Source organism: Ostrea edulis, chromosome 9 (genome assembly GCF_947568905.1).
Source record: "Ostrea edulis chromosome 9, xbOstEdul1.1, whole genome shotgun sequence".
NCBI classification, from domain to species: Eukaryota; Metazoa; Mollusca; class Bivalvia; order Ostreida; family Ostreidae; genus Ostrea; species Ostrea edulis.
The window spans coordinates 18,321,249-18,348,940 of NC_079172.1; the positions used below are offsets into that span (position 1 = coordinate 18,321,249).

The 27,692-nt window shown below is 35.7% G+C and overlaps 3 protein-coding genes across 3 annotated transcripts in view; 1 reads left to right on the plus strand and 2 right to left on the minus strand.

Annotated features, from left to right (window-relative positions):
• LOC125657724 (integrator complex subunit 4-like) overlaps positions 1-6,158 on the minus strand; it is a 53,432-nt gene extending 47,274 nt beyond the window's left edge. The window contains 3 exon segments of the mRNA XM_056148711.1: positions 844-1,153; positions 2,544-2,630; positions 6,059-6,158. Coding sequence (XP_056004686.1) covers positions 844-1,153; positions 2,544-2,597 — 364 coding nt within the window. The 5' untranslated portion in view covers positions 2,598-2,630; positions 6,059-6,158.
• A 198-nt stretch (positions 6,159-6,356) lies between these two features.
• LOC125657727 (H/ACA ribonucleoprotein complex subunit 2-like protein) lies at positions 6,357-11,532 on the plus strand. The gene is made up of 4 exons (XM_048888470.2): positions 6,357-6,616; positions 6,841-6,913; positions 8,804-8,909; positions 10,965-11,532. The coding sequence occupies exons 1-4, from the start codon at positions 6,451-6,453 to the stop codon at positions 11,088-11,090; spliced, it is 471 nt and encodes a 156-aa protein (XP_048744427.1). The 5' UTR covers positions 6,357-6,450; the 3' UTR covers positions 11,091-11,532.
• Positions 11,533-13,307: 1,775 nt separating this feature from the next.
• On the minus strand, positions 13,308-27,051 carry LOC125657725 (probable glutamate receptor). The gene is made up of 8 exons (XM_056150657.1): positions 26,764-27,051; positions 25,117-25,290; positions 23,656-23,759; positions 23,412-23,502; positions 22,762-23,077; positions 21,955-22,175; positions 17,262-17,527; positions 13,308-13,721 (listed from the first exon to the last, which is right to left on the minus strand). The coding sequence occupies exons 1-8, from the start codon at positions 27,049-27,051 to the stop codon at positions 13,493-13,495; spliced, it is 1,689 nt and encodes a 562-aa protein (XP_056006632.1). The 3' UTR covers positions 13,308-13,492.
• Positions 27,052-27,692: the final 641 nt, after the last annotated feature.

The following is a 27,692-nucleotide window of genomic DNA, read 5'->3' on the forward strand; positions in this document are numbered from 1 at the left end:
GCTTAAAGCTCTCCTGTGTTATTGCGACTCCAAATAAACTTAATAAATGTGACAGGTGTGATGCTCATTTATTTCACATCACAAAGCTTCTATAAGACTTTGCGTAAAGTTTGTGACTATTTCTAGTAAATCAAAACAATAGTTCCCTAGTATCAAGAGACAAAATTTCCCACTCATCAAAGTGATTTAAACTGATTCAAAAGATACCTCTGCATCAGGAAGCTTTCGTGTCAATTTCCACTTTTCTGGTCCAGTGGTTCTCAAGAAGAAGATATACTTGCATATGAAAATTTTATCCCCTATTGTGGCCCCAACCCACCCTTGGGTGCCATGATTTTAACAAACTTGAATCTACACTATGTCATGTGAATTTCCAATTTTTTGGCCCAGTGGTTCTTGAGAAGAAGACTTTTAAAAAGTTCTTGAGAAGATTTTCCCTATATATCGGTATGTAAAACTTTGATCTCCTATTGTCACCCCACCCTACCACCAGGGGCCATGATTTTAACAAACTTGAATCTGCACTATGTCAGGAAGTTTTCTTGTAAATTTCAACTTTTCTGGCCCAGTGGGTCTTGAGAAGATTTTTAAATGGCCCCACCCTATTTATACATTTTCATGATTATCTCCCCTTTGAAGGGGGCATGGCCCATCATTTGAACAAAATTGAAAGCCCTTCACCTTAGAATGTTTTGTGCCAATTTTGGTTGAAATTGGCCCAGTGGTTCTGAAGAAGTCAAAAATGTGAAAAGTCTACAGCCAGACAGACGACGGACAACAGGTGATCAGAAAAGCTCACTTGAGCTTTCATCTCAGGTGAGCTAAACACTAAAAAAAACTTACTTTCACTCTTCAGTAAAATCTTGACATCTTCCACTAGATTTTCAGCATTGAAATGAGGCACCATTCCAAGATTCCCTAGCAGCTGAGCTATTTTCCTTCTAACAAGCGCCTCTTTTTCTTGCTGGAAATGTTCAATAAGCTCTTGTGTTGTGCTAACAGGAATCTGGTCCCCTTCAACAAGACTTTCCTCAAATCTCAACAACTGTTGTAAAGCTTGCTGAGAATTTGTGACACCTTGCAAATTAACATGAACTTCTTTTGGGGGAGGTTTCTGTACAAGTTTCAACTTCTTAATGGGCTTAGGTGCTTCCTGAAATGACAAGTGTACAGGGCAATGTCAAATGAAATTCTTTAAAAAGTTTTGAGTGACATCATTATGTTCCCTTTCAAAAAAACGTTGGAATTCCTCTGATGTGGAATATTTTCTGTTTATTAAGAAGAAAAATTCAAAGTCCTGTAGATGTGCTACTTTTCCACATTGGATTAATTCACACTTTCCGTAAAAATCACAGTGTACTTTAAAGTGCATTAAAAATATGAAATGGCATTAAATAAGCGAGGAAAATCTAACTTAACTGTAAGTTATTATAATCCCATACATGTTTTAAATATCTGTAATACTGTGAAAATAGCATCAAACAGAGGTGTACACATGATAATAATTTTATTTTCTAAAAATTAAACTTCGCACAATCACATACATGTTTTAAATATCTGTGATAATGTGAAAATAGCATCAAACAGAGGTGTACACATGATAATAATTTTATTTTCTAAAAATTAAACTTCGCACAATCACATACATGTTTTAAATATCTGTGATAATGTGAAAATAGCATCAAACAGAGGTGTACACATGATAATAATCTTATTTTCTAAAAATTATACTTTGCACATTAATAACTCTCGGTACAAAATCTCATGCATAGTTTGCTGAACCCCAAGATAACGGCACATGCCAGACGATATTTCTACTCAATCGGGGTCATCGTGAATGACCCAATTATGTCCACTATAACATCTGTGTTTGTACTACAGTTATTTCCCTTTGTGGTTTTACTTGAGAAATTGATTTTGTTGACTAACATCTACTTCAAATGCTATGTGACGTCAGAAACTGATTACTAACAAAAATTGTTATAAAATAAAGGTTATTAATAAAATATCATATCAAAGCAGGGCATTTGAGGGATGAAACTCCTAAGATTTTTCAAGTGTGCTGCATGAGCTTGGTATATATTGCTCGGGCAGAGTTTCATAAGATGACTTATTATCTGGATCCTCAACTAGCCAGTGCATAACCAGTATGAAAATCAATAAAATTCACTGTGAGCAGTTCTTAGATGATTACATAACAAGATTGGATGAATTCTTGGTTGTTGAAGCATTAGGAATTATTCAATAACAAAATATCATATTCTTAAGCATACAGAAAAAGCCTAATGTTGCAACCACATTATGATTTTGCAGAATTATGACACCTTGAAATAAAACATGTTTACAGTATATACATACCTAATGGGACAAAGAAATAATCGTTTCTAAAGTGCATTTCTCCAATGGATTATTTTTCAAAAATCACTCAGTTCTAATTAATTCTTCGTAAATACATAATTAGACTCTGCTTCAACATGATATCAGTTTTGATTCATTTATTTTCAGCACATTCGTTCACACGACAGACTTTTTATCTGATGTACCTGCACTACTTGACTGAATTCTGCTACAGCTCTTTTCTTTAGGAGTGCTGCCATATTGGATGTACCAATCTATTCACATCGATTGTTCTGAAATAAACAAAATTCATTGTATCTTCACCTGTATGGTAAACACATGGAAATTTGCAATAGTTTGTGTATTCTATGTGTATGCTCGTTATAAAATAGCAAGATGCTGTCTAACGAACTATCTTGATTAATTTATAAGTCTGTGATGTTAAAAGTGTGTTACAGGCACATTTAACATTATCACAGATCCTAAATATGTTATGAGCATTTTAGTGTTGTCTTTCTCTTTTCAGCTCATTTAACTCCTTAATTAATGATTATCGAAAAGGTTGAGTACCAAAAAAAATTATGAGCGAGTCAACTAAATTTTCATGTATCAAAAAAACAAACACCAGTAAAATAACATAATTAACTTTCAGTTCTTACAGTACTTTCATCATTTTTCGTAGAATACCAATTTACTTTGTTTTTGTGCCAGACCATGAGATTAAGAATTTAATGAAATAAACTTTTTTTTGCTAATAATGGAAGAGCAATTAGTACCTTTCTACTAAATTATGTATCAAAGAAACTGTATTTTTTTTTTTTTTAATCCATGAGATTTGTTGTCCATGAAAATTGGTAAAACCACAGTATTATTATATGTGTAATGTCAGTCAAAAAGTTTTTCTTTTTTAGAATTATAAAATAATATGCCAACTTTGAATAAAACTTATTCTATACAGCCTACAATATTTTCATTCATCCCCCTTAGAAGGGTCAGTCAAAGGTCAATTAGTTAGCATACTTGATTCTAACCGTCCAGCGTACTCGGGTTAATCAGCAATACACTTGATAGTGAGCTGGAATTGCACATGCATCCCACCGTGTAAGCCAGTTGAACCAGAAAATTTTGATAGGCACAGGCAGCTTCAAGCTGGCGTCCTTGGAGACAGTAGTATTGAGAGTTGCTTATTCTAAGACAAAACGTTTTTAATTTTTACACTGGTGAAATAAACATGAATTATAAATATGTTGGTCATTTCTATGCCAAATAATGTTTAAATAAATACAATAGGTCAACATTTTCATAACTGTACTGTAGCCAGGTCAATTGATTCTTAGTGCGTCGCCTTGTATACCCTGCTTAGTTCGATTCGGTCAGATTTGATCAGAATCAAGCATGCAAAGTGAATATCCAAGTTTTCCTTCCCCTACCAAATGTAAGAGATTACAACAGTGAATTACAGCTAATTCATTATGAAGTTTTCACACAAATTTACTTCCCTTAGGCCCTACCACATGTAAGAGATTACAGCTGGGAATAACGGCTAATACGCCAGTTTCGAGATAAGAACTCTTCTGTGTAGGAGGTAAATTTAGTGGAAATTTGAATGACTAAGTGGGACAGAGTGATCCTACAGTCAGTAAGGAAGATGATAAAATGTATTGAAAGCGGCTCTTTTGAAATGTGTAAATGTAGGAGACACAAAATACTATCAAAAGAAATATATACTATGTGCGAGAGTTCTTCAAAGTGAAAACATAAAAACAATGTCATACTTGCAAGTAATATACTGGATATGATACGTATGAGCAACAAAATAACGTGATATAATAAGAATTCCATGTATTTAATTACTCCCTGAATACTTATCAATTACTTAATTTGTGTATCAGTCGAATTCAGGTGATGAAACTGCGTATGAGAAATTTACTGAGCACATTCACTTATGCAGTGATGAGTATTTGTCCCACTCCCGCAATGTAAACAAGTGGTTTCGCGCCTTACTATGTGCGAGAGTTCTTCAAAGGGAAATAACTCGGATGTATCTCGAAACCGGCGTATTCATTATGAAGTTTTCACACAAGTTTGTGGGTTGCTCAACCCTGGGGCATTATTGTATAGTAGTTGACTGAAAATGATGAAAAAGAAACAAATGTCAAAGCCACTGATCAGATAATTACAAATTAAAGCCAGCAGGTGAACAAGTGAACAGCAGTGTCACCTAAGAGCACATTAGCTACTAGAACCTGAAAGTAAATTTCTAGACATGAATTTGAAGGATTGTTCCGAGATTCGGTGAAGGTGTCAGTCCAAATATTCAGCCGAGCCGAATCTCAATTCCCATCCAGATGATTTTAAAGGCATAGGGTCTAAGATATTGGTGAAATTTTGCATGTTCCAAAAAGGTGGCAAAATTTAAGATCATAACTAGAAAATCACAAGAAGTTCTTCGGAATGTTTACAAATACATTGGATACGATAGTAATTACAAAATAATTCCCTGTTCTAATTTGCCTAAACTAGTACCCTGTTCGCATCTCTTGTGTTTGTGTGTAGCCACCAATCAGCGGGGTACCAGTTTAATATATTGTCCTCCAGACAAAAATTTTATATAGGGCTAAAACGTCAAAATGACTTCAATTTCAAAGTGCTGCAGCTATAGATAACCCATAATTAATACTACAAATTTGTTTTTTGGAGTTCTTCTTGCAAAATATTGTGATGTCATTTTTTGAGATAAAAGATAGACCCTATGCTTTTAAAAAAGAGGTGTCAGGTTGATCTGTCCCTAGTCGGTCCATCCCATTCTCGATCTGGCCCATTTTACTTAGTCGGTCCGGTCCCCCGAATATTTTTATTAAAGATATAATAAATGATTAATGACTTAAAAAACAAGGGAAGTTTTTGCATGCATATTTTAAAACTGTCAGAGTATTTATCATAACTGCGTTGTTTTACAATCTTTGATCATTTATTGCAAAAACAACAGCTTTTATCAAACATCAAATAATTAACTCAGCATCCAAGTTTAACAAAGTTTTTTTAAAAAGAAAACTCCAGAAGCTCAATGCTTAGGAATATTTTTTGATCTACCGAAACCAAGGATATTATAAGTCGATCTTCAAAATGGTCCGTCATTAAACCTATTCAGTACTATAAATAACACTTGGAAAATGGGACGGATTGTCTAAAAATCTAAAATTTAAAAAAAAAAAACCAGTCTGGCCGACTGTAACTTGAATCATTTGCTAGTGGCAATAATAGCCAGTGCCAAAAATTATGCAGCACATTAATATACCAAATTTTAATAGATTGTCAATGTTTTCTTTTTTTCTATCAAAGTTATGAAATGCCGTTATAAATAGATATGATGTTTACAAATGACGACATATAGTTATACAACTTGAATAAGATTAAATCAAATATTACGCTAGCCTACTCATTAAAATTATTATTTTTTGTGAAGTCATTAGATAAATTGGACTGAACATGAACCGAATCGAAAATAACCGAATCATTTTGTTCTCAATCGAAACCGAACTAAATCGAGCTAACCCTGAATTATTCTGCAGTGTGTTACATGGGAGACAACTTCGTCACAAAGTTCAGTTTGTGAAGTCGAGTTTTGATTTTCCTTAATTTGACAAACAATATCAGGTTGAAATTCATTCATAGAAAGTTAACATGAGTTGAAAGATAACATTTTATGAATCAGACATACGGAGTACAAAATGCATTGGCTAAACTTTTAAAATTCTTCTCCGAATAATGTCGAAAATGGTCCAAAGGGTTCTTTGACGGCCATCTTTGGTTTGTTCACATGAGTCTTACAATAAAATATTCGGATTGTATAAGCAGTAAATATCACGGGTACTCACGTAAACTATACTATTACATGTGTTTTATAAATACATGTAAGCAAACAATTATCTTGTGAATATTGTGGTTATATCAATATTAATTTATCATCATCATAAGTCTTCATAGTACGACATGTCAAATTCCGATCTCGGTCTGGGTGGTAAAAAATCTTTGAAATATTGCGATGAAGATTTTATAGTTAAAGTAATTGAATGATACAGATTTACTGTAAACACGTGCAAGAAAATCGAAATGGGTAAAGAAAAGAAAGAGAAAAGAAAGTCTGAAGGTGGCGATGAAGTGGAAGAGAAGGACGGGAAAGAGGCCTGGACAGAAAAAATCAAGTACCTGAGTCCGATATCTAAACCACTTGCTCACCGAAAACTTACCAAAAGACTGTATAAAGTAATCAGAAAAGGTGAGCTCTTCTATTTTTGCAAAAAAATGAAAAATACACAATTTTCATATAAGCTAAAAACATTTTTCTGTACTTTTTTTCAATTTTTCAGTAAATGTATTCTTTAATCATACAAATGTAATTGTTGTATCCACTGTCATTAAAAATTAAGCATGCACTCCAAAAGGTTTCATTTACTAATGATTTAGGCTAATGATTTATAAATTTATTTTGATTTTCAACAGCACAGTCGAAGAAAAACATTGTGTCTGGAATAAAGTTCGTACAGAAGAGCATCCGGAAAGGGGAACATAATGGGTTTGTTATTGCATCAACTTTTTCATGAGAAATTAGTTTCATTTCCAAGTCGCATTGTAGGGATATATGGTCAAAGCAAGTTAAAATTGAATGAGAGTGACACATGTATCAACACTTCGCCGCGAGTTACTTCCCATTGCAGGGTCAGCCAAAGGTCAATCGGTGAAAAATGCAAGTTTTCCTTCTTTACCTTACCAAATATTCAGTCTTCACGAAAACTTTTTCAACCCACTAGCCCAGAAATAAATCTACTAGCCCAAGACAAAAAAAATAAATTCCTTTTAATATTGCATTCAATTTCTATTTCTGCCAGGAACGATCTCTTCCTCTTTTCTGTCTCGTGCTCCCGATTTTAATTTTTCAAAAGCATTCATTGTGTAAGTGTTACTGTTATCATGTCATCGAGACGCTCGTCAAAGTATTAAAATAGAATAACTGACTGAAGTGTTTTAAAGACTTCAATCTCTGATGATTTCTAAAGATAATTTGTACCATACATCAGTCATATTTTTTACTAGCCTGTTGGACCAGTTCATATTAGGATTTTACTAGCCTGGCTTGAAATCTAGTAGCGTCGGGCTAGTGAGTTTTCTTGAAGACTGAATATTAGATGTTATTACTTTGAATTTTAGTTAATTATCAAGCTTTCATACAAGTCAATGGGTTGCCCCACCCTGGGGCATTATTGTAGTTGAATGCAATTCATGAAAAAATAACAAATATCAAAGCTACAGGTCAGAAAATTACAAAGGCCAACTCAGAGAATTATGATTTTGAACCGGGAGATAATGGACAAGGGATGTAACTTGTGCAAAATGTTGATACATGTATTGTTTCGAAGATAATCTCAGTGAGATTCGTCGAGGCTGGATATTTGGACTGACACCTCTTCTGGAGGGGTCATATTTGATTTTCTCCCCACCCTGAACAATTGTTTCTACTGCTGGATATACTGGAGCCTGGTCGCCATGTGCAATCTGCATTTAATGTTTGAAAAGATATAAACCCTTTCAAAGTTCACTATTACTCATTAACAGAATCAGTGATTGGGAAGGCCAAAATGGCCTATGGGACTATGGCCCCACTGTTCAAGTTTTTAATGGGCCATTTTCAAATTTAATGGGCCATCAACATATTTCAATAAATAGCAAATGTGCAGTGGAACATTATTGTTTTAATTGAAACTCTGAACCATGACCACGATCTTTTCCACCGCTCTTAAAAGTGTTTCTACTTTGTTTCAATGTCCCCTTCTCAACTGTATCATTGCTTTTATCAGCATTGGTATTTGAAGACGGTCTCTCATTGGTTTTTTATTTCATTATTTGTTGTTGTTTTTTTCACTTTCTGTCGTTTCTTTATCTGTCCTTGGACTTCCGAAACTTAGGCCTAAACGCTAAAGTATAAGCATGAGAAGATGTGATGAGATGTTATGTAAGAGGAAATAGTTTATTGGTTATCTATTTTGATTTGTATTGCTTCAACCAATGAGATTCGGTGTATCAGAATACATAGCAATTAAAAATGAAAGTACAAAAAATAAGTAAGTCGTACCCAATTCATTCTAGAGAGAAAAAACATAAGTTACAATTGATAATGAACGCGCACTTTGGCGCATGGATTAGATAATTTAATGCGCTAATTTTCACCTGAATGGGACTATGGCGCAGGGCCTTCCTAATCACTGCAGAATCTCGTCGGTGAAAAATTGAGTTTACAAATTGTGCTCAATTTAAAATGCGCTAGTATAAATATGTAGCCAGTACCTTTCAAATGATGCCCATACACTAGTGTTTGTCGATACATGAATATTGCATCTCGGTAAAAAGTGGTCGTGCAGTTTATATGTCAGAAAGCATCATTTATAATGGGTTTCTTCTTTTTTTTCAGAATTATGATTCTAGCTGGTGACGTATCTCCAATAGATGTCATCTCTCACATTCCTATTCTCTGTGAAGAAAACCAAATCCCATACTGCTATGTTCCATCCAAAACAGTGAGTAATAATTTCACTGCTATGTAGAACACAGAAATAAATGAATTCTTAGGTTCTTTAGTTTAAGATTAAGATTAATAGAATCCTTCATTAATACTAGTGTGGATAGGGAAATTCCAACGAGGGGACAAGATTTGCAGTAATGATCTGTTTTCGTCAATTTATTCCAAGATAACATCATCAGTGGGTTAATTTGCTGTCTAGGATGAGGCTTTGCAGTAATGATCTGTTTTCATCAATTTATTCCAAGATAACATCATCACGTGGTCAGTGGGTTAATAAAGAAGTATAACATAAGTAACACTGATTAGATTGTCATGCATAAAAACTATAGGATATTTGTAAATAAAGTAAACAAAACTGTTACACTAGCTAACCATTACAACTTTAGCATTTAATCTAGAGGTGTAACAATATACGATTACAACACAATGCACAAAAAAATTGTGTGTTATTGCAGTACGAAAATAAAAACAAATGCACCTTTGTACCATGATATATCTTATTTCTACCAGTTGCAATGGCTTAGTTAGTGTTCGCTTTGCAACATGGAGATTCATGGTTAGATTTCTGATCCAGGTTCCGAGTCAATCTTTAAGACATTTAAAGGGACTGGTTCACGATTTTTGAATTTGTTTTTTTGTTAAACATTAAAAATATAACTGATTTAATGCTGACAGCCAAAATTTTGACCTTCTGAATGCAAGAATAAAAGCAATATTTTAGCCTTAAATCTGTGATATGTAAACAAAGACTCGAGTCTTTTTATGTATACAAACACACCAGTGAAATGTTAATTTTGTAATATAAAGCATCTTAATTTTGCATACTCACAAATTTTAACTTTTAGATGACACATCTTACCCAAAGAATGCTTGAAATGTGAAAGATATAATAAACTTAAGATCGATATCCATTTCTTTTGAAAATTTCGTAAACAATAACATACCACAATCTTTGTTTACAAAACAAATAATAAACTCTAAAATGAGCTTCTGTGATAATGTATAACCATAATTTTTATGTGAAATATTTTAAACACATTAGACAGTAGATTTTGATCATTAATAGTGAAAAACAAAATTTTGGGGAAAATCGTGAATCAGTCCCTTTAACATTGGTAGTGACTGTTCCTTAGCCAAAACGCCAGACATTAGAAGGGAAAGTTACGAGTCCATTGTCGTGGTAGACATTAGCACAATAAAGAACCTTCACTGCTAAAGCCATGGCTACCATGCTAAAATTTGTGTCACTTCACTTAAAGCTAGTGACCTTTCTACACTATCATGTTTATTGTGATTGAATAATGACTCTAATCTTGGGCAGATGTAAACACTCTGTGGATGAGAAGGATTTGGTTGGATTGATTCATTGATTGATCAATTTTATCTTGTTTAACGTCTCACTCGAGAATTTTTCACTCATGTGAAGACGTCACCAAAACCGGTGAAGGGCTTCAAATTGGGGCCGTTGCTCGGCACTTATGGCCATTGAACAGTGAAGGTTCTTTAGTGTGCCACGCCTGCTGTGATATGGGACATCCGTTTTTAAGGTCATCTCGGAGGACCCATGACATTCACACCTGATGCCAAGCGTTTGGCGATGGAACTGTCACAACCTGTTTTAATAACTTGGGTCTGTTGCAATTCGAAACCTGGCCTTCCGCATGTCGGAGAATGCTCTACCTCTAGACCACTGTGATAACGGATTTAATTATTTTATGACTTATGGTAATCCCATTTCCCTTTTGATACGAATAACCACAAATGAAGTTGCACTAAAACATTCGTGTAGGTTTAGGGCACCCTGAATGTGGTAACTGAATTATGGATGCCGTCTGCTGTACTGACATGGTTCTTCATAATCAGCTGGTGTTCCCTCGTGTGTCCCAAATTTCTAAAAATTCACAAATCATTGTTTGTTTTATTTCATGATGGTACAGCGTGTCACAAAAGTTTGTTTACAGGATGACATTTACTCATCTTCTATGTATACATGTACTGAATTACGTGAATATGCTGAACAGTTAATGTAATCTGTGTATCTATCTTGCAGGATCTGGGTGCTGCCTGTGGAAACAGACGATCCATGAGCCTGTTGATTGTGAAGCCAAATGAAGATTATGAGGAACTGTTTGATGAGTGCAAGAGTGAAGTGCAAAATCTCCCAATGCCCATCTGAGGAAATTGATACGTCTTGAAAAGGTGTGCGAAAAAAAGTAGTTCTAGTGATGACGGTGCGTACGTGACAGGGAAGGTGTGAGGAATATCGTATACCTGTATTACAATGTACTGCTTCATTCAAATGTATTGTTGAAATGGAACATAAGTTGATTTTGTGGCATGGGGTTGAGTTTCTTTCTCACAGGGGGTAAACATGTAGATGTTCCAGTATAATGTTGAAATATACACACATTACATGTATTTGTTTGTATGAAATATTCATAGAAAGATTTTTTTTCTAAAACATTTTATTCATCATGCTATAGTGTTCATTTGAATTGCTTGGAACAGTTTATTGTTTGTGATTGTAATAAATATGTGTTGGTATATCATGATATGCTTACAAAAGTGAATGTTATAACTGAAAATGTAAAATGAACATTACATACATGTTTACTATATATAGTGTTGTTAGTTCTTCAAGTTTAAGATATCATAAAGAGAGCTTACAATGTCTTTTAAGGAGGAATACTACATCAGAAAAATTTGTTATGGGTGAAAAGTTTATGATATGTACAACAATATTTTGAAATTGAAAACTTTCAACTTTATTTAGTCAACAAGAGTACCACAAACAGTACAATATACGCCAGTCAGACAGTGAAATTCAACCAGTTTGACCTACTTCTACCCCAAGAGTACTGTAGGTCGTAGTGCGCCAATCCATCTGGAATATTAAATGCACTTGTCTTCCTCCGAGAGGAAGCCTTTGACTAAATATCAGGGCAATATCTGTATCCGTAATAAAAAAAGCTCAGAAAACTGTCAAACCTAAATTTAGTCTAAAAGTAGGTCAAGGATGGGCCAATCCAGCTGAAATGCAAACTGAACTTGTATTCCTCCAAAAGAAAGCCTTTGACTAAATATTAGGGCAATATCTGTATCCGTAATGAAAAAAAGCCTGGAAAACCATTTGACCTATTTTTCCAAAACGTAAGTCAAGGATGGACCAATCCAGCTGAAATGTAAACTGAACTTGTATTCCTCCGAGAGGAAGCCTTTGATTAAATATCAGGGCAATATCTGTATCCGTAATGGAAAAAAAAGCCCGGAAAATTGTTTGACCTATTTTTCCCAAAAATTCAAACCCCGGCCTTCCGCATGCGGGGCGAACGCTCTAACCTCTCGGCCACCGCGGCGAGACGAAATTCGAACTTGTTATGGCAAAGCGACACACCAAATATAAAATTAATATCTGCAAGAACAGAAAAAAAGTGCGGAAAACTGGACTGACAGAAGGACGGAGCGCAAACCTAAAGTCCCCTTCGACTTCCTCGGTATGGGACTAAAAAGCCCGGAAAACTTTGATCTATTTTTAGCTTAAAAGTAGGTCAAGGATGGACCAATCCAGCTAAAATGCAAACTGAACTTGTATTCCTCCAAGAGGAAGCCTATGACTAAATATCAGGACAATAATATTATCTGTATCCATAATCAAAAACAGCCCGGAAAACTAGTTGACCTACTTTTAGTCCTAATGTAGGTCACGGACGGATCGACCAATCCAGCTGAAATGCAAACTAAACTCGTATTCCTCTGAAAGGAAGCTTGTGTGTAAATTTCAGGGTAATATTTGTAACGAAAAAAAGTCCGGAAAACTGTTTGACCTACTTATAGCCCTCTAGTAGGCCAAGAATGGACCAATCCAGCTGAAATGCAAACTCACTCTTACAGTCCTTGAGGGAGATATTGTGACCAAATTTCAAAGTTGTACATGCATCCGTTATGGAAAAAAGTCCGGAAAACATGACCCAGGACGGACGCACGGACAGCGCCATAACATAATACGTCCAGTCTAATGAAGGGCGTTTAGAAAATGCAGTTTTAGTAGAAAGCAATAAAAAAAAAAGAAAACCCCAGCTGGACTCGAACCCACGATCTACAATTCAGCAGTCAACATGCTGAGCTACTCAGCTTGGCAATGTTTTTTTTTAAATGAATTGACAAATATTGCTGATATTTATATTTTCATCCATGTAAAAGGAAGTCGGCCATTACGATGATGTAGTGTACCTCCTTAATAAGAGCTATTAGCTTTTATTTGTAAATGTTTACTTCATTGTCAGAATGATACAGTGACTTTAGTAAGAGTCTGAAATTATCAAATTCCTGGGCAAAATGTTTGTACAACTTTTAGTGTCTAAATGTGCGTGGTCACTGTGTCAGATAGGCAACGTGATAGATCTTCAGATGTCTCTAAAACCTGGGTGGCTCAGGTGAGAAAATGATTGCCTGGATGTCAACTCTTTGAATGAAAATGATAGTGGTTTAAATATACACATTTACATGTACTTATGGTTTGGTCCCAATAAATGAATTGTTTGTACACTGTTTGCATTTCCATTTGAAGCAACCTGAAATTCATTTCTTTGATTCTATTGTCTTCCTACACCAAGACAATGCACATTCACAACACAAGACGCCACTGGCAATGAAAATTCCCGCCAAAAGAATGAAGAATGCCGTCTGCACATCGTCTGGTTTAATCGTGTGCTGTTTCAGCATCCGTGTTACGTCACTGCAATTGTTTTGTAGCTTGTTCTTTTGGTGGATGCTCCACAGGATTCCACTGTCCTGCAGCTGCGCTAATCTGTCAGAAATGATGGTCACAATTTAGATTCTTCACATCATGTTAGTATTTCAATGAATGAGCACTCAGAATAGAAACATTGTTTTAATATGATATTATAAACAAGATCAATTAAATCAAATGACACCGTTACTTTCTGAAAAGTTTATATGGACATATAATGCTTATATGATCTTTTCTATTGGCCCATGAAGAAGTGTTATTGAATAAGAGGGGTATTACATTTTATGGGGAAATTTGCGTGTGTGTACTACAGTTTAAAGTGTTAAATTCCATACACGCAATCCGGAGTCTCAAACAATCTGTACACACAGTACGGTGTCTCAAACAATCTGTACACACAGTACGGTGTCTCAAACAATACGTACACACAGTCCGGAGTCTCAAACAATCTGTACACACAGTACGGTGTCTCAAACAATCTGTACACACAGTCCGGAGTCTCAAACAATCTGTACACACAGTCCGGAGTCTCAAACAATCTGTACACACAGTCCGGAGTCTCAAACAATCTGTACACACAGTCCGGTGTCTCAAACAATCTGTACACACAGTACGGAGTCTCAAACAATACGTACACACAGTCCGGAGTCTCAAACAATCTGTACACACAGTCCGGAGTCTCAAACAATACGTACACACAGTCCGGAGTCTCAAACAATCTGTACACACAGTACGGTGTCTCAAACAATACGTACACACAGTCCGGAGTCTCAAACAATCTGTACACACAGTCCGGAGTCTCAAACAATCTGTACACACAGTCCGGAGTCTCAAACAATACGTACACACAGTCCGGAGTCTCAAACAATACGTACACACAGTCTGGAGTCTCAAACAATCTGTACACACAGTCCGGAGTCTCAAACAATACGTACACACAGTCCGGAGTCTCAAACAATCTGTACACACAGTCCGGAGTCTCAAACAATACGTACACACAGTCCGGAGTCTCAAACAATCAGTACACACAGTCCGGAGTCTCAAACAATCTGTACACACAGTCCGGAGTCTCAAACAATCTGTACACACAGTCCGGAGTCTCAAACAATCTGTACACACAGTACGGTGTCTCAAACAATCTGTACACACAGTCCGGAGTCTCAAACAATACGTACACACAGTACGGTGTCTCAAACAATCTGTACACACAGTCCGGAGTCTCAAACAATCTGTACACTCAGTCCGGAGTCTCAAACAATTCGTACACACAGACTTACGGGCGTATGCCCAGAGTCTCGGTCTGTGCAAGTGCAGCTGTATTGCATTAAAACTTCCATGGCAATATTCTATGATACTCTGAATGGAATTGATTCTACTAGTAAACCACACTTTAAATTAACAGAAGTTTTGATATTTAGAGTTGTCTCCTATGGCACTTGTATTAACGGTCCTAATAAACTTCACAGAAAATGCATACATAAACATTTTAAGAATAAAATTAACATTTCTGATTTATTCTTTGCCCCCCACCGCAATGCGGAAGGGGACATAGAAATACCGATGTCCATGCATCCGTCCGTCCGTTCCACTTGATCATGACTTTGTGGACGTAACTCCTCTGAAACCGCTCAACGGATTTTGTTCAAATTGTGTAGGATTGTTAGTCACCATATGTAGTTTATTATATTGCGCCGTCATTTTGATTCAACAAATTTTATATTACTTATATACATTTCATTCAACGAAGGACAATCCCTCCCCGAGACCAACGATATGACCCATCGGTTAATTTTTAAATATATTCATCTAAAATTTCGATGTTCTTAAATTTTTCCGTGATTATAGAATTCACCGTTACGACTTTTTATAATAATTTATTAACAGTTACTGATATGTATATTATAAATACAACAAAGTTTTTATTTTTGGTTGGACACGTTTTGTGATGATACAGATCTTGAAAGTAAACTTGTAATAAGTCGAAAACTGTCCAATGTCAGATATCGAATGGTCCGGGGCTGTTCTGGGAAGTTGGTGCCTTATAACTTTAAAGTTAAAAACATTTTACCAAAATTAGGTTGTACACTACTTGACAATGTCCAATAAATCAGGCGACTGCTTACAATATAGCAATTTTTCTGTTAGTCATTCATATAGTGCATTAATTACAATTATGCTTTCGATTATTGTGTTTAACGAGAAAGAGAGATCATTTATGAGGTGGGTTTTTTAAAAAAAAACAGTATTGTATTATGTATAACATAATAAGGACTAGGCAGCGTCTATATAAGCCTTCTCGTTTAAGAAAAGTTCACATAATGATGTACATGTGAGAAATTACAATTTATATGGTTATATATGTTACATATGCTCCAAGTGACTTCCTAATAATCAAGTTTTATTTACTGTATATGATATCAACATAACATAACTAATGCACGCAATTATTCAAAAATTGTTCTTGTAAAAATTCATTTGAATAAAGAAATCGTTCATTCAATTCATGTGCGCAACAATTCAAACATGCACTTAAAAAGTTCTTCCTCTATGCAATATTTCATGTATTTAATTCAATCTAATTAAAATTATATCCTATGATCCGCTCATCTACTATCGCTACACATAGGATCTGATTTTAATTAGATTGGTATTTAATTGTAATTTCCCGCGTATCCAGTATTATTAGATATATGCGATGTTTCGTACGATCTCGACTTGTATGTAGGCCTATATAATTGTACTCACAGTTACGGAGATATTATTTTGGTAATTTTATTTATTTACTGAGACAAACAAATGGAAAATTAGGAATTGAAGTTTCAAGTCTTGATAGATTTATTGAGGGAATAGGATCATGTGAAATATTCTACATACCTCACATTCCAGAGATTTCTGGACCAGATGAAATTCTCAAAAGTGTCAACGAAGTGTGGGTGCCCTTGAATATTAGCAGTGTACACACTTAAAATAGTTTTACACGTATATCCCCCGGAAAGTTCTCTAAAGTACCCCAATACTAGTAAATGGAGGTTTATCATCCGATACAGGCACCTAAATAAAATTTCTTTATTTTGTTTTCCCGTTTTAGCTGATCTAGGGGGAAATGATCCGACTCTATCTGATATTCTCGCATGCCATGAATTTTGAAAAATATAAATTTTTCCGGAATTTCTCATCTGTGTGAGTTGATTTGATTTCATTATGTACATCGGCGTCGGCGGAAAACCACGGTCGGTCGCACTTCTTTTTCGTGGTTTTCCGACGGTGGTAGATCAGTTGAGTCCATGGTATTTCACTATTTGCTTGAATTGAATGATTTGTTCATGTTGTTTTATGTCCCATCCAGTATTTATTCACCCACGTACAGCCGTCACGAGCTGTAGGTATCACACATACGTGTATACATGTAGATCTACATATACATTTTCGACACAAAAACACATACACACAAAAAAAAATTCTCATTGGTCTAAATGATGGATCCCAAAATAGGAAAAAGCAATGTCTTAATTTAGACCCGGCTTTTGGGGGCAGGGGGTATAACTTAGGAATACACCCCCCACCCCCCATTAACAAGGTATACTTTTTCTAGCTTACTTCAGAGAAAAAATTTCTTTGAAAGGCGAATCCTCAGGAACACCAAATGCACTATTATCCTCCACGAAGCGTTCTGTGGACAGCAGAGACCGGCAGTCCGAGAAACTGACCCTCTGTAGATGGGGGACAGGGGAGATAAACACATACTTTTCTGTCACTAACTTTTGGAAGTGGACCTTATCGTTGAGGGACAGCACATCTGGATCTTCCAACGCAAATTCACGTGCTCCGTGGTACACTTTCTGATAAATTTCTATATTAGATTTCTGCAAAGGAAAGTCAACTTTATAGAATGTTAACTGTACGCCAAAGAAATGAGTATAGTCTTTCTGACATACATTATATTAATCTGCTTTTCAATGGAACGTAAAATCAGACGGGGTGGGTGAGGCTGACCCGCCTCCACTTTTTTAACAATATTTTTACATGCAAAGTTGGTTATCTAGATCCCCCACCCACCGAGGGAGGGAGGGGGGCAGCTTGCACATACATACATGGATATCGGGATAGGCAATGTTTCATAACAATTGTCAAGGCAACAATAAAAAAAATTGTTCTGTAAGGTTTGTGAAAAACAGTTTTATTGTTCTTTATAGCGAGCGGTCCAAAGATCACACGTGTATGAAAGGAAAACGACAAAATCGGCAAAAGAATTCAACTCTCAATCTCCTTGGCTGTTTCTCTGTTTGATTTCTGTATTTTCCAATGAACCCAATATTTTTGAGCTTATGATAAACACTCGGCTACACTTGACATGTATCCTAGTATCATTCTTCAGGAACATTTTTACACATGTACTTTATCACTTTACAAATGGGGTATCTCCAATATGGCTACGTGACCATCTTCGCAAGCCAAGTGTCCGATTCGCTTACTCTCATCTAGATGATGCTCCGTGACAAGATGAGAGGTGATAAGAATAGAATGTTTATCAAGAAGATGTGAACTTTGCACCGGAAGAGAGGTGATGCAACATACTGTAGACTGTTTACAAAATTTAAATACTTTATTGACGATTACCAAACATGAGGCGTACATCAAAAATTAACATCATATACTAGTACATGTATATATAAAAAACATAATACACATTTTTAGATTAACCACAATTGTCCCGATTTCTCTGATTTTTACACGTTAATGAGGGGGAGATAGATTTGGTTAGAGTAAATGGATGACCATTCGGTTTGTAAAAGATGAGTGACCAAAGGTATTTTCTGCCTTCAAGGTTTTCTTGTTAACTGATTCTATAACCTTGACTTTTGACCTTGGAAAATAGTGGCCATCTTGCTCTCATCATAGTGATCAAATGTACCAAGTTGTAAGATCCTGGAGCTTACAGTTCATTTTGTATTTTGCATACAAGGTCCGGACAGACAGACGGATGACACCATACCACAATACGCCCCGTCTTTGACGGGCGTATCAAAATGATATACAACATGGAGGTATCATTTTGTTATGATTCCAAGATATATGGGTGCTAAATTAATACGAAACTAAGACACGCGGTCAGTTGCAGAAGAAATTGGGATTAAAATCTCTATGGTCCAGCAAAAGGTCTGTAGCCGAGAGGGGTGGGTAGCCCCAGATACAATATAGATCTTTCAGAAATGCAGATAGTTCTTGGTTATGCACATTGTTTAAATCACCTTGCACGGTACTCTGATGGGAATTGGGTGGCGCAGATTTAACCCAAATGACAGAAAATCAAATCGAGAAAGGGACACCTGCTCATAGCTTATTTTCTGCACGAATATGTCTGATTACTTGTAATTTAGGGTTATAATCTATTAACTACACCAACATGAAATACAAGTATTGACATGAAATGGAAATATGATTTTTCATTAGTCTGTCATAACCTAACTTTGATGTATACCCCCGACCCACATGTTTCAGAACCAAAAACAAAAATCCTGTCCCCTGCCACCTATTAAGGACTTCCGAGTTATTGATCCACATGTTGCTTCAACAGTTATTCAAGCCATAAAATTTGATAGAAACACAAGATTCTGGCGTGCATTTTTTAATTTAAATACTCAATTTGTTCAAAATGAATTGTATACATGTAATTATTGTTCTACCGCGGAACCTTATTACTAGATCAAAGGAATATCACGGTCATTATTCTGCGATATACTTTCTTGAATGCGGACGTGTAAACTGATTATGACTGAGTATGGTTTTACGCCGTTTTGGCAATATTTCAGCCATTTTACAGCGTGCAAACTGATTATGAGAAAATTGCACGATGCACATCTCACTCGCACTTCGTGTTTTGCTAATCCAACGATAAAGTCGACAACTAATAATTAAGTTTTATAATCATTAAAATACGTTGCAAAACAAATTTATAAATGACTGAAGAATATTTGTCATTCAATATAACGTTGAAATTCCGAGATCAATAGAAATGTAAACAAACATGGCGATGCACAGAAAGGTAAAGCCTCTTCCATGTGTGCGTAGTTTTCTTGGACTGTGTATGAATTCGAAGCATTGATATAATCCATCAACGTCAAACCTAAATACCTTACAGTCTCAACTTCTTCGTCAGCAAAAAACATGTAGGCCTTGTCCGTTTCAGAAACTATCATGACGTCACGAAGTGACCTAATTCGTAGCTGTATAGGTAAACAATCGGCTGTATATTTCCTCAGTCTCGAAATGTTGTTTGCAATATAAAAGCCTATTTGGCTTTTTATATATCAAAACAACCTTTCTCGGCCTCATTTAAGCGCCGAGCATAGGCCTAAATGTTGCAGCCCTTCATCGGCAATGGTGACGTCTCCTTGTGAGTGAAATATTCTCGAGAGGGACATTCAACAATAGGCCTATTCAATCAATCAATCAATCAATCGACGTCAGAGTTAATCCTGTAACGGTTTTTATCAAATCATTATATAGAAAACAACAATACGACTAAATAGATGATCAAGTTAATGAGTTTCTATAATTAAAAATATAAAGATATTCTCCTTTTTTAGATACTTAATGATATGACGAAGCTCGTTCCAATGATCACACATGTGAGTCACGTGATTTGCTCTTCGTCAGCTGAAAAATGATGAGGATTACCCAATGTCCTCTGAAAAAATGTCGCCCTCACTGCGGTACTACATCAAAGAACCAGTAGGTAAAATAGATTAACTTTTGGAAAGTACCACAAACATTTTTTGAAGAAGATATCACCTGACTTTTGGAGTACCGGTATTTTCAATTTTTCCGGAAGTATATTTTTGATTTCTACATTGAAGGGTAATAATGAAATTAAAAAGAAAAGCTGGGATCACAGTGCTTGTTATTGAGCTATATAGTGTGTTAAAGTTGATCTTCTGCACTTACAATTTACCTACTACATGTACATGCATTTATTCTCATAAAGTCGATTTGTCTGTTGATGTCAACATAAATGTAATATAACCAACACAAATTAATTATTACATCATAAATTACATGCTCATGTCTCCCAACAATATAGATATCAAAAACAAAGTTTAATGCAAGTATAATGATATTTTTGCACTTAATATATGCAAAAAGTAATATACGAAAAATATTAAAAGTATTGTCGTAAAGTTGAAAATGGAACTTTATTGACCATATACTTTTCATATAAATTGCTGGTAAATTGATATAGTCTTTCTGAAGAATTGGTGTTCTGTTTTTGAAAAATATATTGACCAAATCAATAAATTTACAAGATTTTAATTAGTTCCAAGTGTCTGAGTACTTGTATCATAAATACAAAATTGAAATATGCGTCCAGAAGTATATTTGGATATTGACGATGTATTAGATAAAACAGAAACTGTAAAATCGTGAAGATTAAGGACTATAAAATATTTCATTTAAGCAATCCTTCCGCCACAAAATATAGTCCTTTCCAAACCCTCTGAAAAGAATCGACATGGAAATTTTCCACTGAATAGGTTTAAGTAATCAGGGGTGTGATTTTTCCTCTTTTCAGAGGAAATCCTTTGATTTGCTCAATTTTCGAAAATATGAAACACTCTGGATTTGATCTAAAGTTGCAGAAAAGTATATTTTTCCAGGTAGGGTGAGGTGTTTTCCTCCCTTTTTGACCAGTTTTTCTCTGATTTCTGAGGAATTCAGTCACATCCCTGAGTAATACAATAAGTACTGGACCACTACTACACAATTATAGCATTCTGCGCGGTTATGCTCGAAAGCTTAGGACCTAACTTCCATAAAATATATTTTTATTTCAACCTAAAAATATTAAGTTTATGTAATCAACACATGTCTGTGTTACAGGTACCCAGTCCTTTCTTAAAGAACAGTCAAATTGTTTTGGAAAATACACGAGGGTATATACGCCGGTTATACGTCACGAAGTGTGTTTAGCGCTAATTCACGAAAAGTATGACGTCAGACCTTGCAGTTCACACTCTTATGGATTTTCAAAATATTTTCATATCTGTCGGAATTTTCAGGAGTTTAATCAGACGGACTCTATTGATCAAGATTTATACGCGCAATGTTCAGAAATGCAACGCACTCATAACGAAATGGCTATCATTACAATTTGTAAAGACGTCAAAGGCAAAAACATTGTAGATATTAAGAAATAAGAATAAATGTATGCCAGAAAGAGAATAGTCCTAGCATTCTCCTGTTGAGCTCTATTAAAGAGGAAAACGAAATGATCGTATCTCGATGGAAATACCTGAAGCACAGAATCCAAATAAGTTCCAGAAATGTAGCCCCATTTGTACTCGGATTGCGAGACCAGTTCCTCCAGAGTTTCAAAGTGTATTTTCTCTCTACGAGCCAGTGCCATGGTGGCCACGAGGCTCCCGCAATACACGGCCGCCAGAGATACACAAGATATCCAGAAGATGCACGTGAACACTCGACCACTTGTAGATGAGGGCAGTCTGTGGCCAGCTACAAAAATGTAGGAAGTATCAAATAGACGAGGTCGGTGTGTTTGAAGCATTTTGGTTTCGACGCCGATAGATAGACAGCAATGATCGTTATATGTGTCAATGTAATGTTAAAGGAAAGAGACATGCAATTCTAGAAATGATCGTTATGTATGTCAATGTAATGTTAAAGGAAAGAGACGTGCAATTCTAGAAATGATCGTTATGTGTGTCAATGTAATGTTAAAGGAAAGAGACGTGCAATTCTAGAAATGATCGTTATATGTGTCAATGTAATGTTAAAGGAAAGAGACGTGCAATTCTAGAAATGATCGTTATGTGTGTCAATGTAATGTTAAAGGAAAGAGACGTGCAATTCTAGAAATGATCGTTATGTGTGTCAATGTAATGTTAAAGGAAAGAGACGTGCAATTCTAGAAATGATCGTTATGTGTGTCAATGTAATGTTAAAGGAAAGAGACGTGCAATTCTAGAAATTATCGTTTTAGACTTACGCGTGCAGATATAGAAAGTTAGTGACGTTCTAAAAAATGTACTAATTGGATAAAGACTCAGCTTTTCTGTGTTTAAAGCAAGATGAGGATTACCTTGTAGCACCAGTGCTCCATAAATGTACTCAACAATATCTATCAGTTCTCTTCTTTCGGAGGGTCTTCTTCCATTCCAAATCCAGTCAAGGTGTTCCATCGCATACAGCAGTAAACTCGACAAAACCAGAACAGTTACTATGGAAACTAGAACAGGTGAAGAGAACATATCCAAGTATATTCTCCACTTGACTGTCTTTGGATCGGGCATGCGCATCATGAATGCAAAATTTGAATAGAAGAAAGGAATGGTGAAATCCACCACTTTCTTGCGGTCTTCTTGCACTGTGAGTGGTACCATTGCGATATCAACTTCCTAAATAAAACATTTAAGAGTTACATTTTTAATTGTCCTTATGGAGCTCCAGTGTGTTCACTTCGTCATATACACAACTTTCTCGCTTTTATGCAAATGATTCACTGAGGACTGTTAAAATTATTTTCTGTTCTGTGTTGGGGATATTTTGTAAGTAACATTTGATAAACGTCTTGGGGAAAATCTTGAATAAAAAGTCCAAGCAGCTAACGGAAGGTTAGTACCCAAGCACCGGTGATTTACAGACCCTAATAATTTAGTGTTAGACTCAAGGCCCCAAGCGATGAACCATTAAGGTGATGAGGCGATGAACCATTAAGGTGATGAGGCGTACCCTTCTCTGCAGCATCCCGATCATCCCCGTCCAGTTCCCGTCCTCTCTCAGAACCCCCCATTGTCCGTCCTCAGGGGGAATAACCCGATATCTTCAAGAAAAACCCGACTTCTATTGTAGGTAATTGTTTGCAGCACACATAGTAAAATTATTTTTTTTTTTTTTTTTTTTTAAATGCTCATATTCTTCCGACGCATTATTTACTACTAGTATAAATCAGAAATACCTAGGGAAATGTACTCACGTAAAATTCAGTTTGTTACACAGAATCCGGATGATGTCACCACAGACACCACCTGCTATAATTAGGTCACCGCCCTCTTCAGCAAGCTCTACATAACCCTTGTACTAATAGAAGAGGAGCAATATTTGGCTTTGTATTTTGGGGTGTGGTAAAAAAAACCACACAGGAGAACAATTTTATGATGACGCACACGCTTACAAATAAGAATGGATATAAAGGTGGCCACACTTTGATTGTAATTTCATGCATCATCTTGCCACTTTGACTGTTTTGCGTTCCATAACCTGCATGTCTTGCCCCCATTAATCGCTATGGGATTTTTAAAATAATCAATGGCAATTAATATTCATCTATCGAAGTGAAACCATTGTTTACAGGCATACAGATGCGTTGATTAAGATAAACATTGAAAAAATATGTAAATATCTATTTCGCTCGTACAGTATATATCGCAAATGTTAATGCTTACAAGACATGAGAGAGAGAGACTCATGGCTTCAGTTTGAGAGTCCAGAAGCACATACACTGAGTTATTTAAGACTTATTTATACATATGGAAATTCAGAGTATTTAAGGCAGCTCTAACCTCATGTGACTTATCAAATTTAATGATTCAAAGTAGAAAAACTGTATTAATTTTCACTCAATATAGTTTGATCTAATCATTAACCAAAGCAAATGTACATGTATTTTTTGCCAGCTAAGTAAAGAGATGTCAGACAGTAAAAATCAGTATCAGAAAATCGCACAATTTTACAAAACAGCATAATAAAAATACATAGATATGGTCAACATGACTAAATTTTAATTTCAATGGTTTAAAAAAACCACTTCTTTGTATATATATATATATATGTGTGTGTGTGTGTGTGTGTGTGTGTGTGTGTGTGTGTGTGTGTGATAGACATAAAATAGAGAAATTACCAGCATAGGAGTTATTGCCCTTGACATTTTAAAAAACATAAACTTTTTCTGCACCATTAGTTTACCAAATTTAAGATTTAGGGGGGGGGGAACCAACATATGATGTCACTTAAGGGTGGAGAACCCTTTAAACGATGGATTCGTATCTCTGAGAAAATATCGGAAAAGTTCATATTTTGCTATCTCTGAATCATCGATCCATTAGTTGTAAATGAAGCAGTAAATACACTCATGACATGTTTCAAATTCATGGTGAGACGACCCAGAAGCAACTAGATAATTTATCCATTTCAAAGACACACCCCCCCCCCCCCGAAAAAATAATGAAAATGAATTAAAGAAATGTCCACAAATCATCAATATCATCATTTTTTTGCCGAATCCACGTAAAACGCGCCGACGTTCTTTAATTAATCTTTATTTAAAATAATGTATCTAGTACTAGTAACTTTTCTAATTAAGTATCAACGGAGAGAACCACGAAATAAATTGTGCAAATAGTTTGCTTTTTCTTCAACAATACAAACTACTGTGTACCTGGACAGCTGTCGTCAGCAGTTGTCTCCCGTTGAAGCCTAACTTGGCATTAGGAAAGAGATCTAAGTGTACTTGTCCAAAACAATCCCAGTTGATATCCAGTCTCTCAAACTCTCTCTTTTTGTTTTCCCGCCACATCAGAGCTGACAATACAAACTTTTCCTCTGCCGATCTCTGAAATGAACGAAATTTTCAAAAGTTAATAATCTTATCTATATCCCAGAGGTAGTTGTTCCTCAGGGTGTAGTTTCGTAGGGCTCGAGTAGGCATTTCAAAACTTGAATGTTTGTAAAAAAAAAATATATTCATATATATTTCTAGTTAGCTCACCTGAGCTGAAACAAGTGAGCTATTCTGATCACTATATTGCTGTCGTCTGTCCGTATACTTTTCACATTTTCATCTTCTTCTCCAGAACCACTGGGTCAATTTCAACCAAACTTGGCACAAAGTATTCTTAAGTAAAGGGGATTCAAGTTTGTTTAAATGAAGGGTCATGCCCCTTCCAAAGGACAAATAATCACAAAAATAGGGTGGATCATTTAAAAATCTTCTCAAGAACCACTGGGCCAAAAAAGCTTAAATTTCATATGAAAGCTTCCTGACATAGTGGAGATTTATGTTTGTAAAAATCATGAACCCTGGTGTCAGGTTGGGGCAACAATAGGGGATCAAAGTTTTACATGCGAATGTATAGGGAACCAAACATGGCACAAAGCATCCTTAGATGAAATTTGTTGATATGAAAGGCCATACCCGTTTACAAGGGCATATGCTAATTAATGAATTTTTAGTCGTTACCTTTGAAAAGTTTTTTTCTGAACCAAGCTTTTTGTATAATTATAGTTTTGCTCAAGCTTGTTTATTGCTAGGAATTTTTAAAATCGGATGTAAAATTATCATTCCGTCGGACCTTTTCTTTATATAATGTTTTGTATATAATGTATTGTACATGCTGTAAATCATGGTTATATATATGTTTTAGTTGTATTTTTCTGATCTTATGATCACAATGATTCACTTTAAAAATCTTTGAAAACTTGTACAATATTTAATGTCTATTGCAATTTATGTTGATGCTCAGAGTAGTGCAAATGAGTCCTAATATTTCAAAAATTTCTCGGGGCGACTCCCCCCCACCGTCTCACCTACCCCACCCCCTCAGTGCTTTGCGCCTCGGTGAAACCGAAGGATTTATTTTTCGGACCTACACATTGAAATATTCCTAGCGAATCTCCTGGTTGTTTGTTGACAAGTGATTAGCAATTGAAACACCTATCCCTTAGTTAAGGGGAAAGGGGGGATGGGGGGCTTCTATCATCAATATATCACTGTCCGGTCTTCATTCTTTTCAAAATTAAACTTTTCTTGTCAAATTGTCGGGATCTTTCATCTTTTTTTTTTTTTTTTTTTAATAAATTGTGACATTTATTAGTTATCACTATGTACATTTCTTTTCAGGGGGGAACAAATTTAAATCTTAAAAAACTCAAATGCGAAATACACACCCAAGGAAAACCATTTATTTTGCCGATTGTCATTCCTATAGTATTGTGTAGATGTCGCTAAGTACATGTACATAAAATGTACAATTAGTAATTTACTTTTTTTTTTAGAGAAATGAATGGCTATGTATTAGGACGTTACCTGTATAAGCAGAACATTGTCCATGGAAATCTCTGAACACGAGGACTGGTAAATTAAATCATTTTCTGTGTCATTGGTCTCAGGTTCCACACAGAGCACGAGCCAGTATGACATCGCATAAAGTGCTGTTCTTCGTATGTTTTCGGGTTTCGTGTCGAAGGCTGTCGCCTTTGAAAAATATGAGCATTTCACTGGTATGGTACAACACTTAAATGTAGTTAGGTTGAATATCAATATGATATATTTTAACATCATATATCGTGGGGGGAAAGTAATGAAGCGTTTCATTGCTAAGATTCAAATCTTTTACTACAATGTCCTTTTCACGAATAGATACAGAATCCGTAGTCCAAATCTAAAAACCCTGAATTGTGCTACCGGACATTCTATCTGTGCTTCTACCATAAATCAGAAATTTAACAAACTTTCAAGTTAAGACCGCTAGATTACCTTTTCTAACACCGACGCAATGAAGGAGCGGTTTCCAATGACAACAGCGTGTACATCCGGGTCCCTATGTTTCCAAAGGGATTCTATGTATTCTTCAGCCAGACGGATTGGACGAAGTGAAGTCTGTACAAACAACCCTCCTAACAACTCGGCAGCACTGTATGCAATGGAGCCTGCATAAGAAAATACCTTCAAAGTCACATTTCTTGAGTATAGTTTTACCTTGGCGAACTGACAAACTGTCAAACTTACCATGATCGTCTGAGAAGAGAAGAGTTGCGTGGTTCCATTTGACGGTTTCTATTGCCTTTCCTAGTACCTCCAGTCCGTCTGACAACGAATTCTCATCATTCATTCCTCCATTAAATTGCAAGAGATACCTTTCCGGGACACACAGATGTAGTTCTTCATCTGAGGAAACGTTCAAACGAACGTGGTCTAGAAAAAGATCACTAAATTACAAGTATACAGAACGTGAT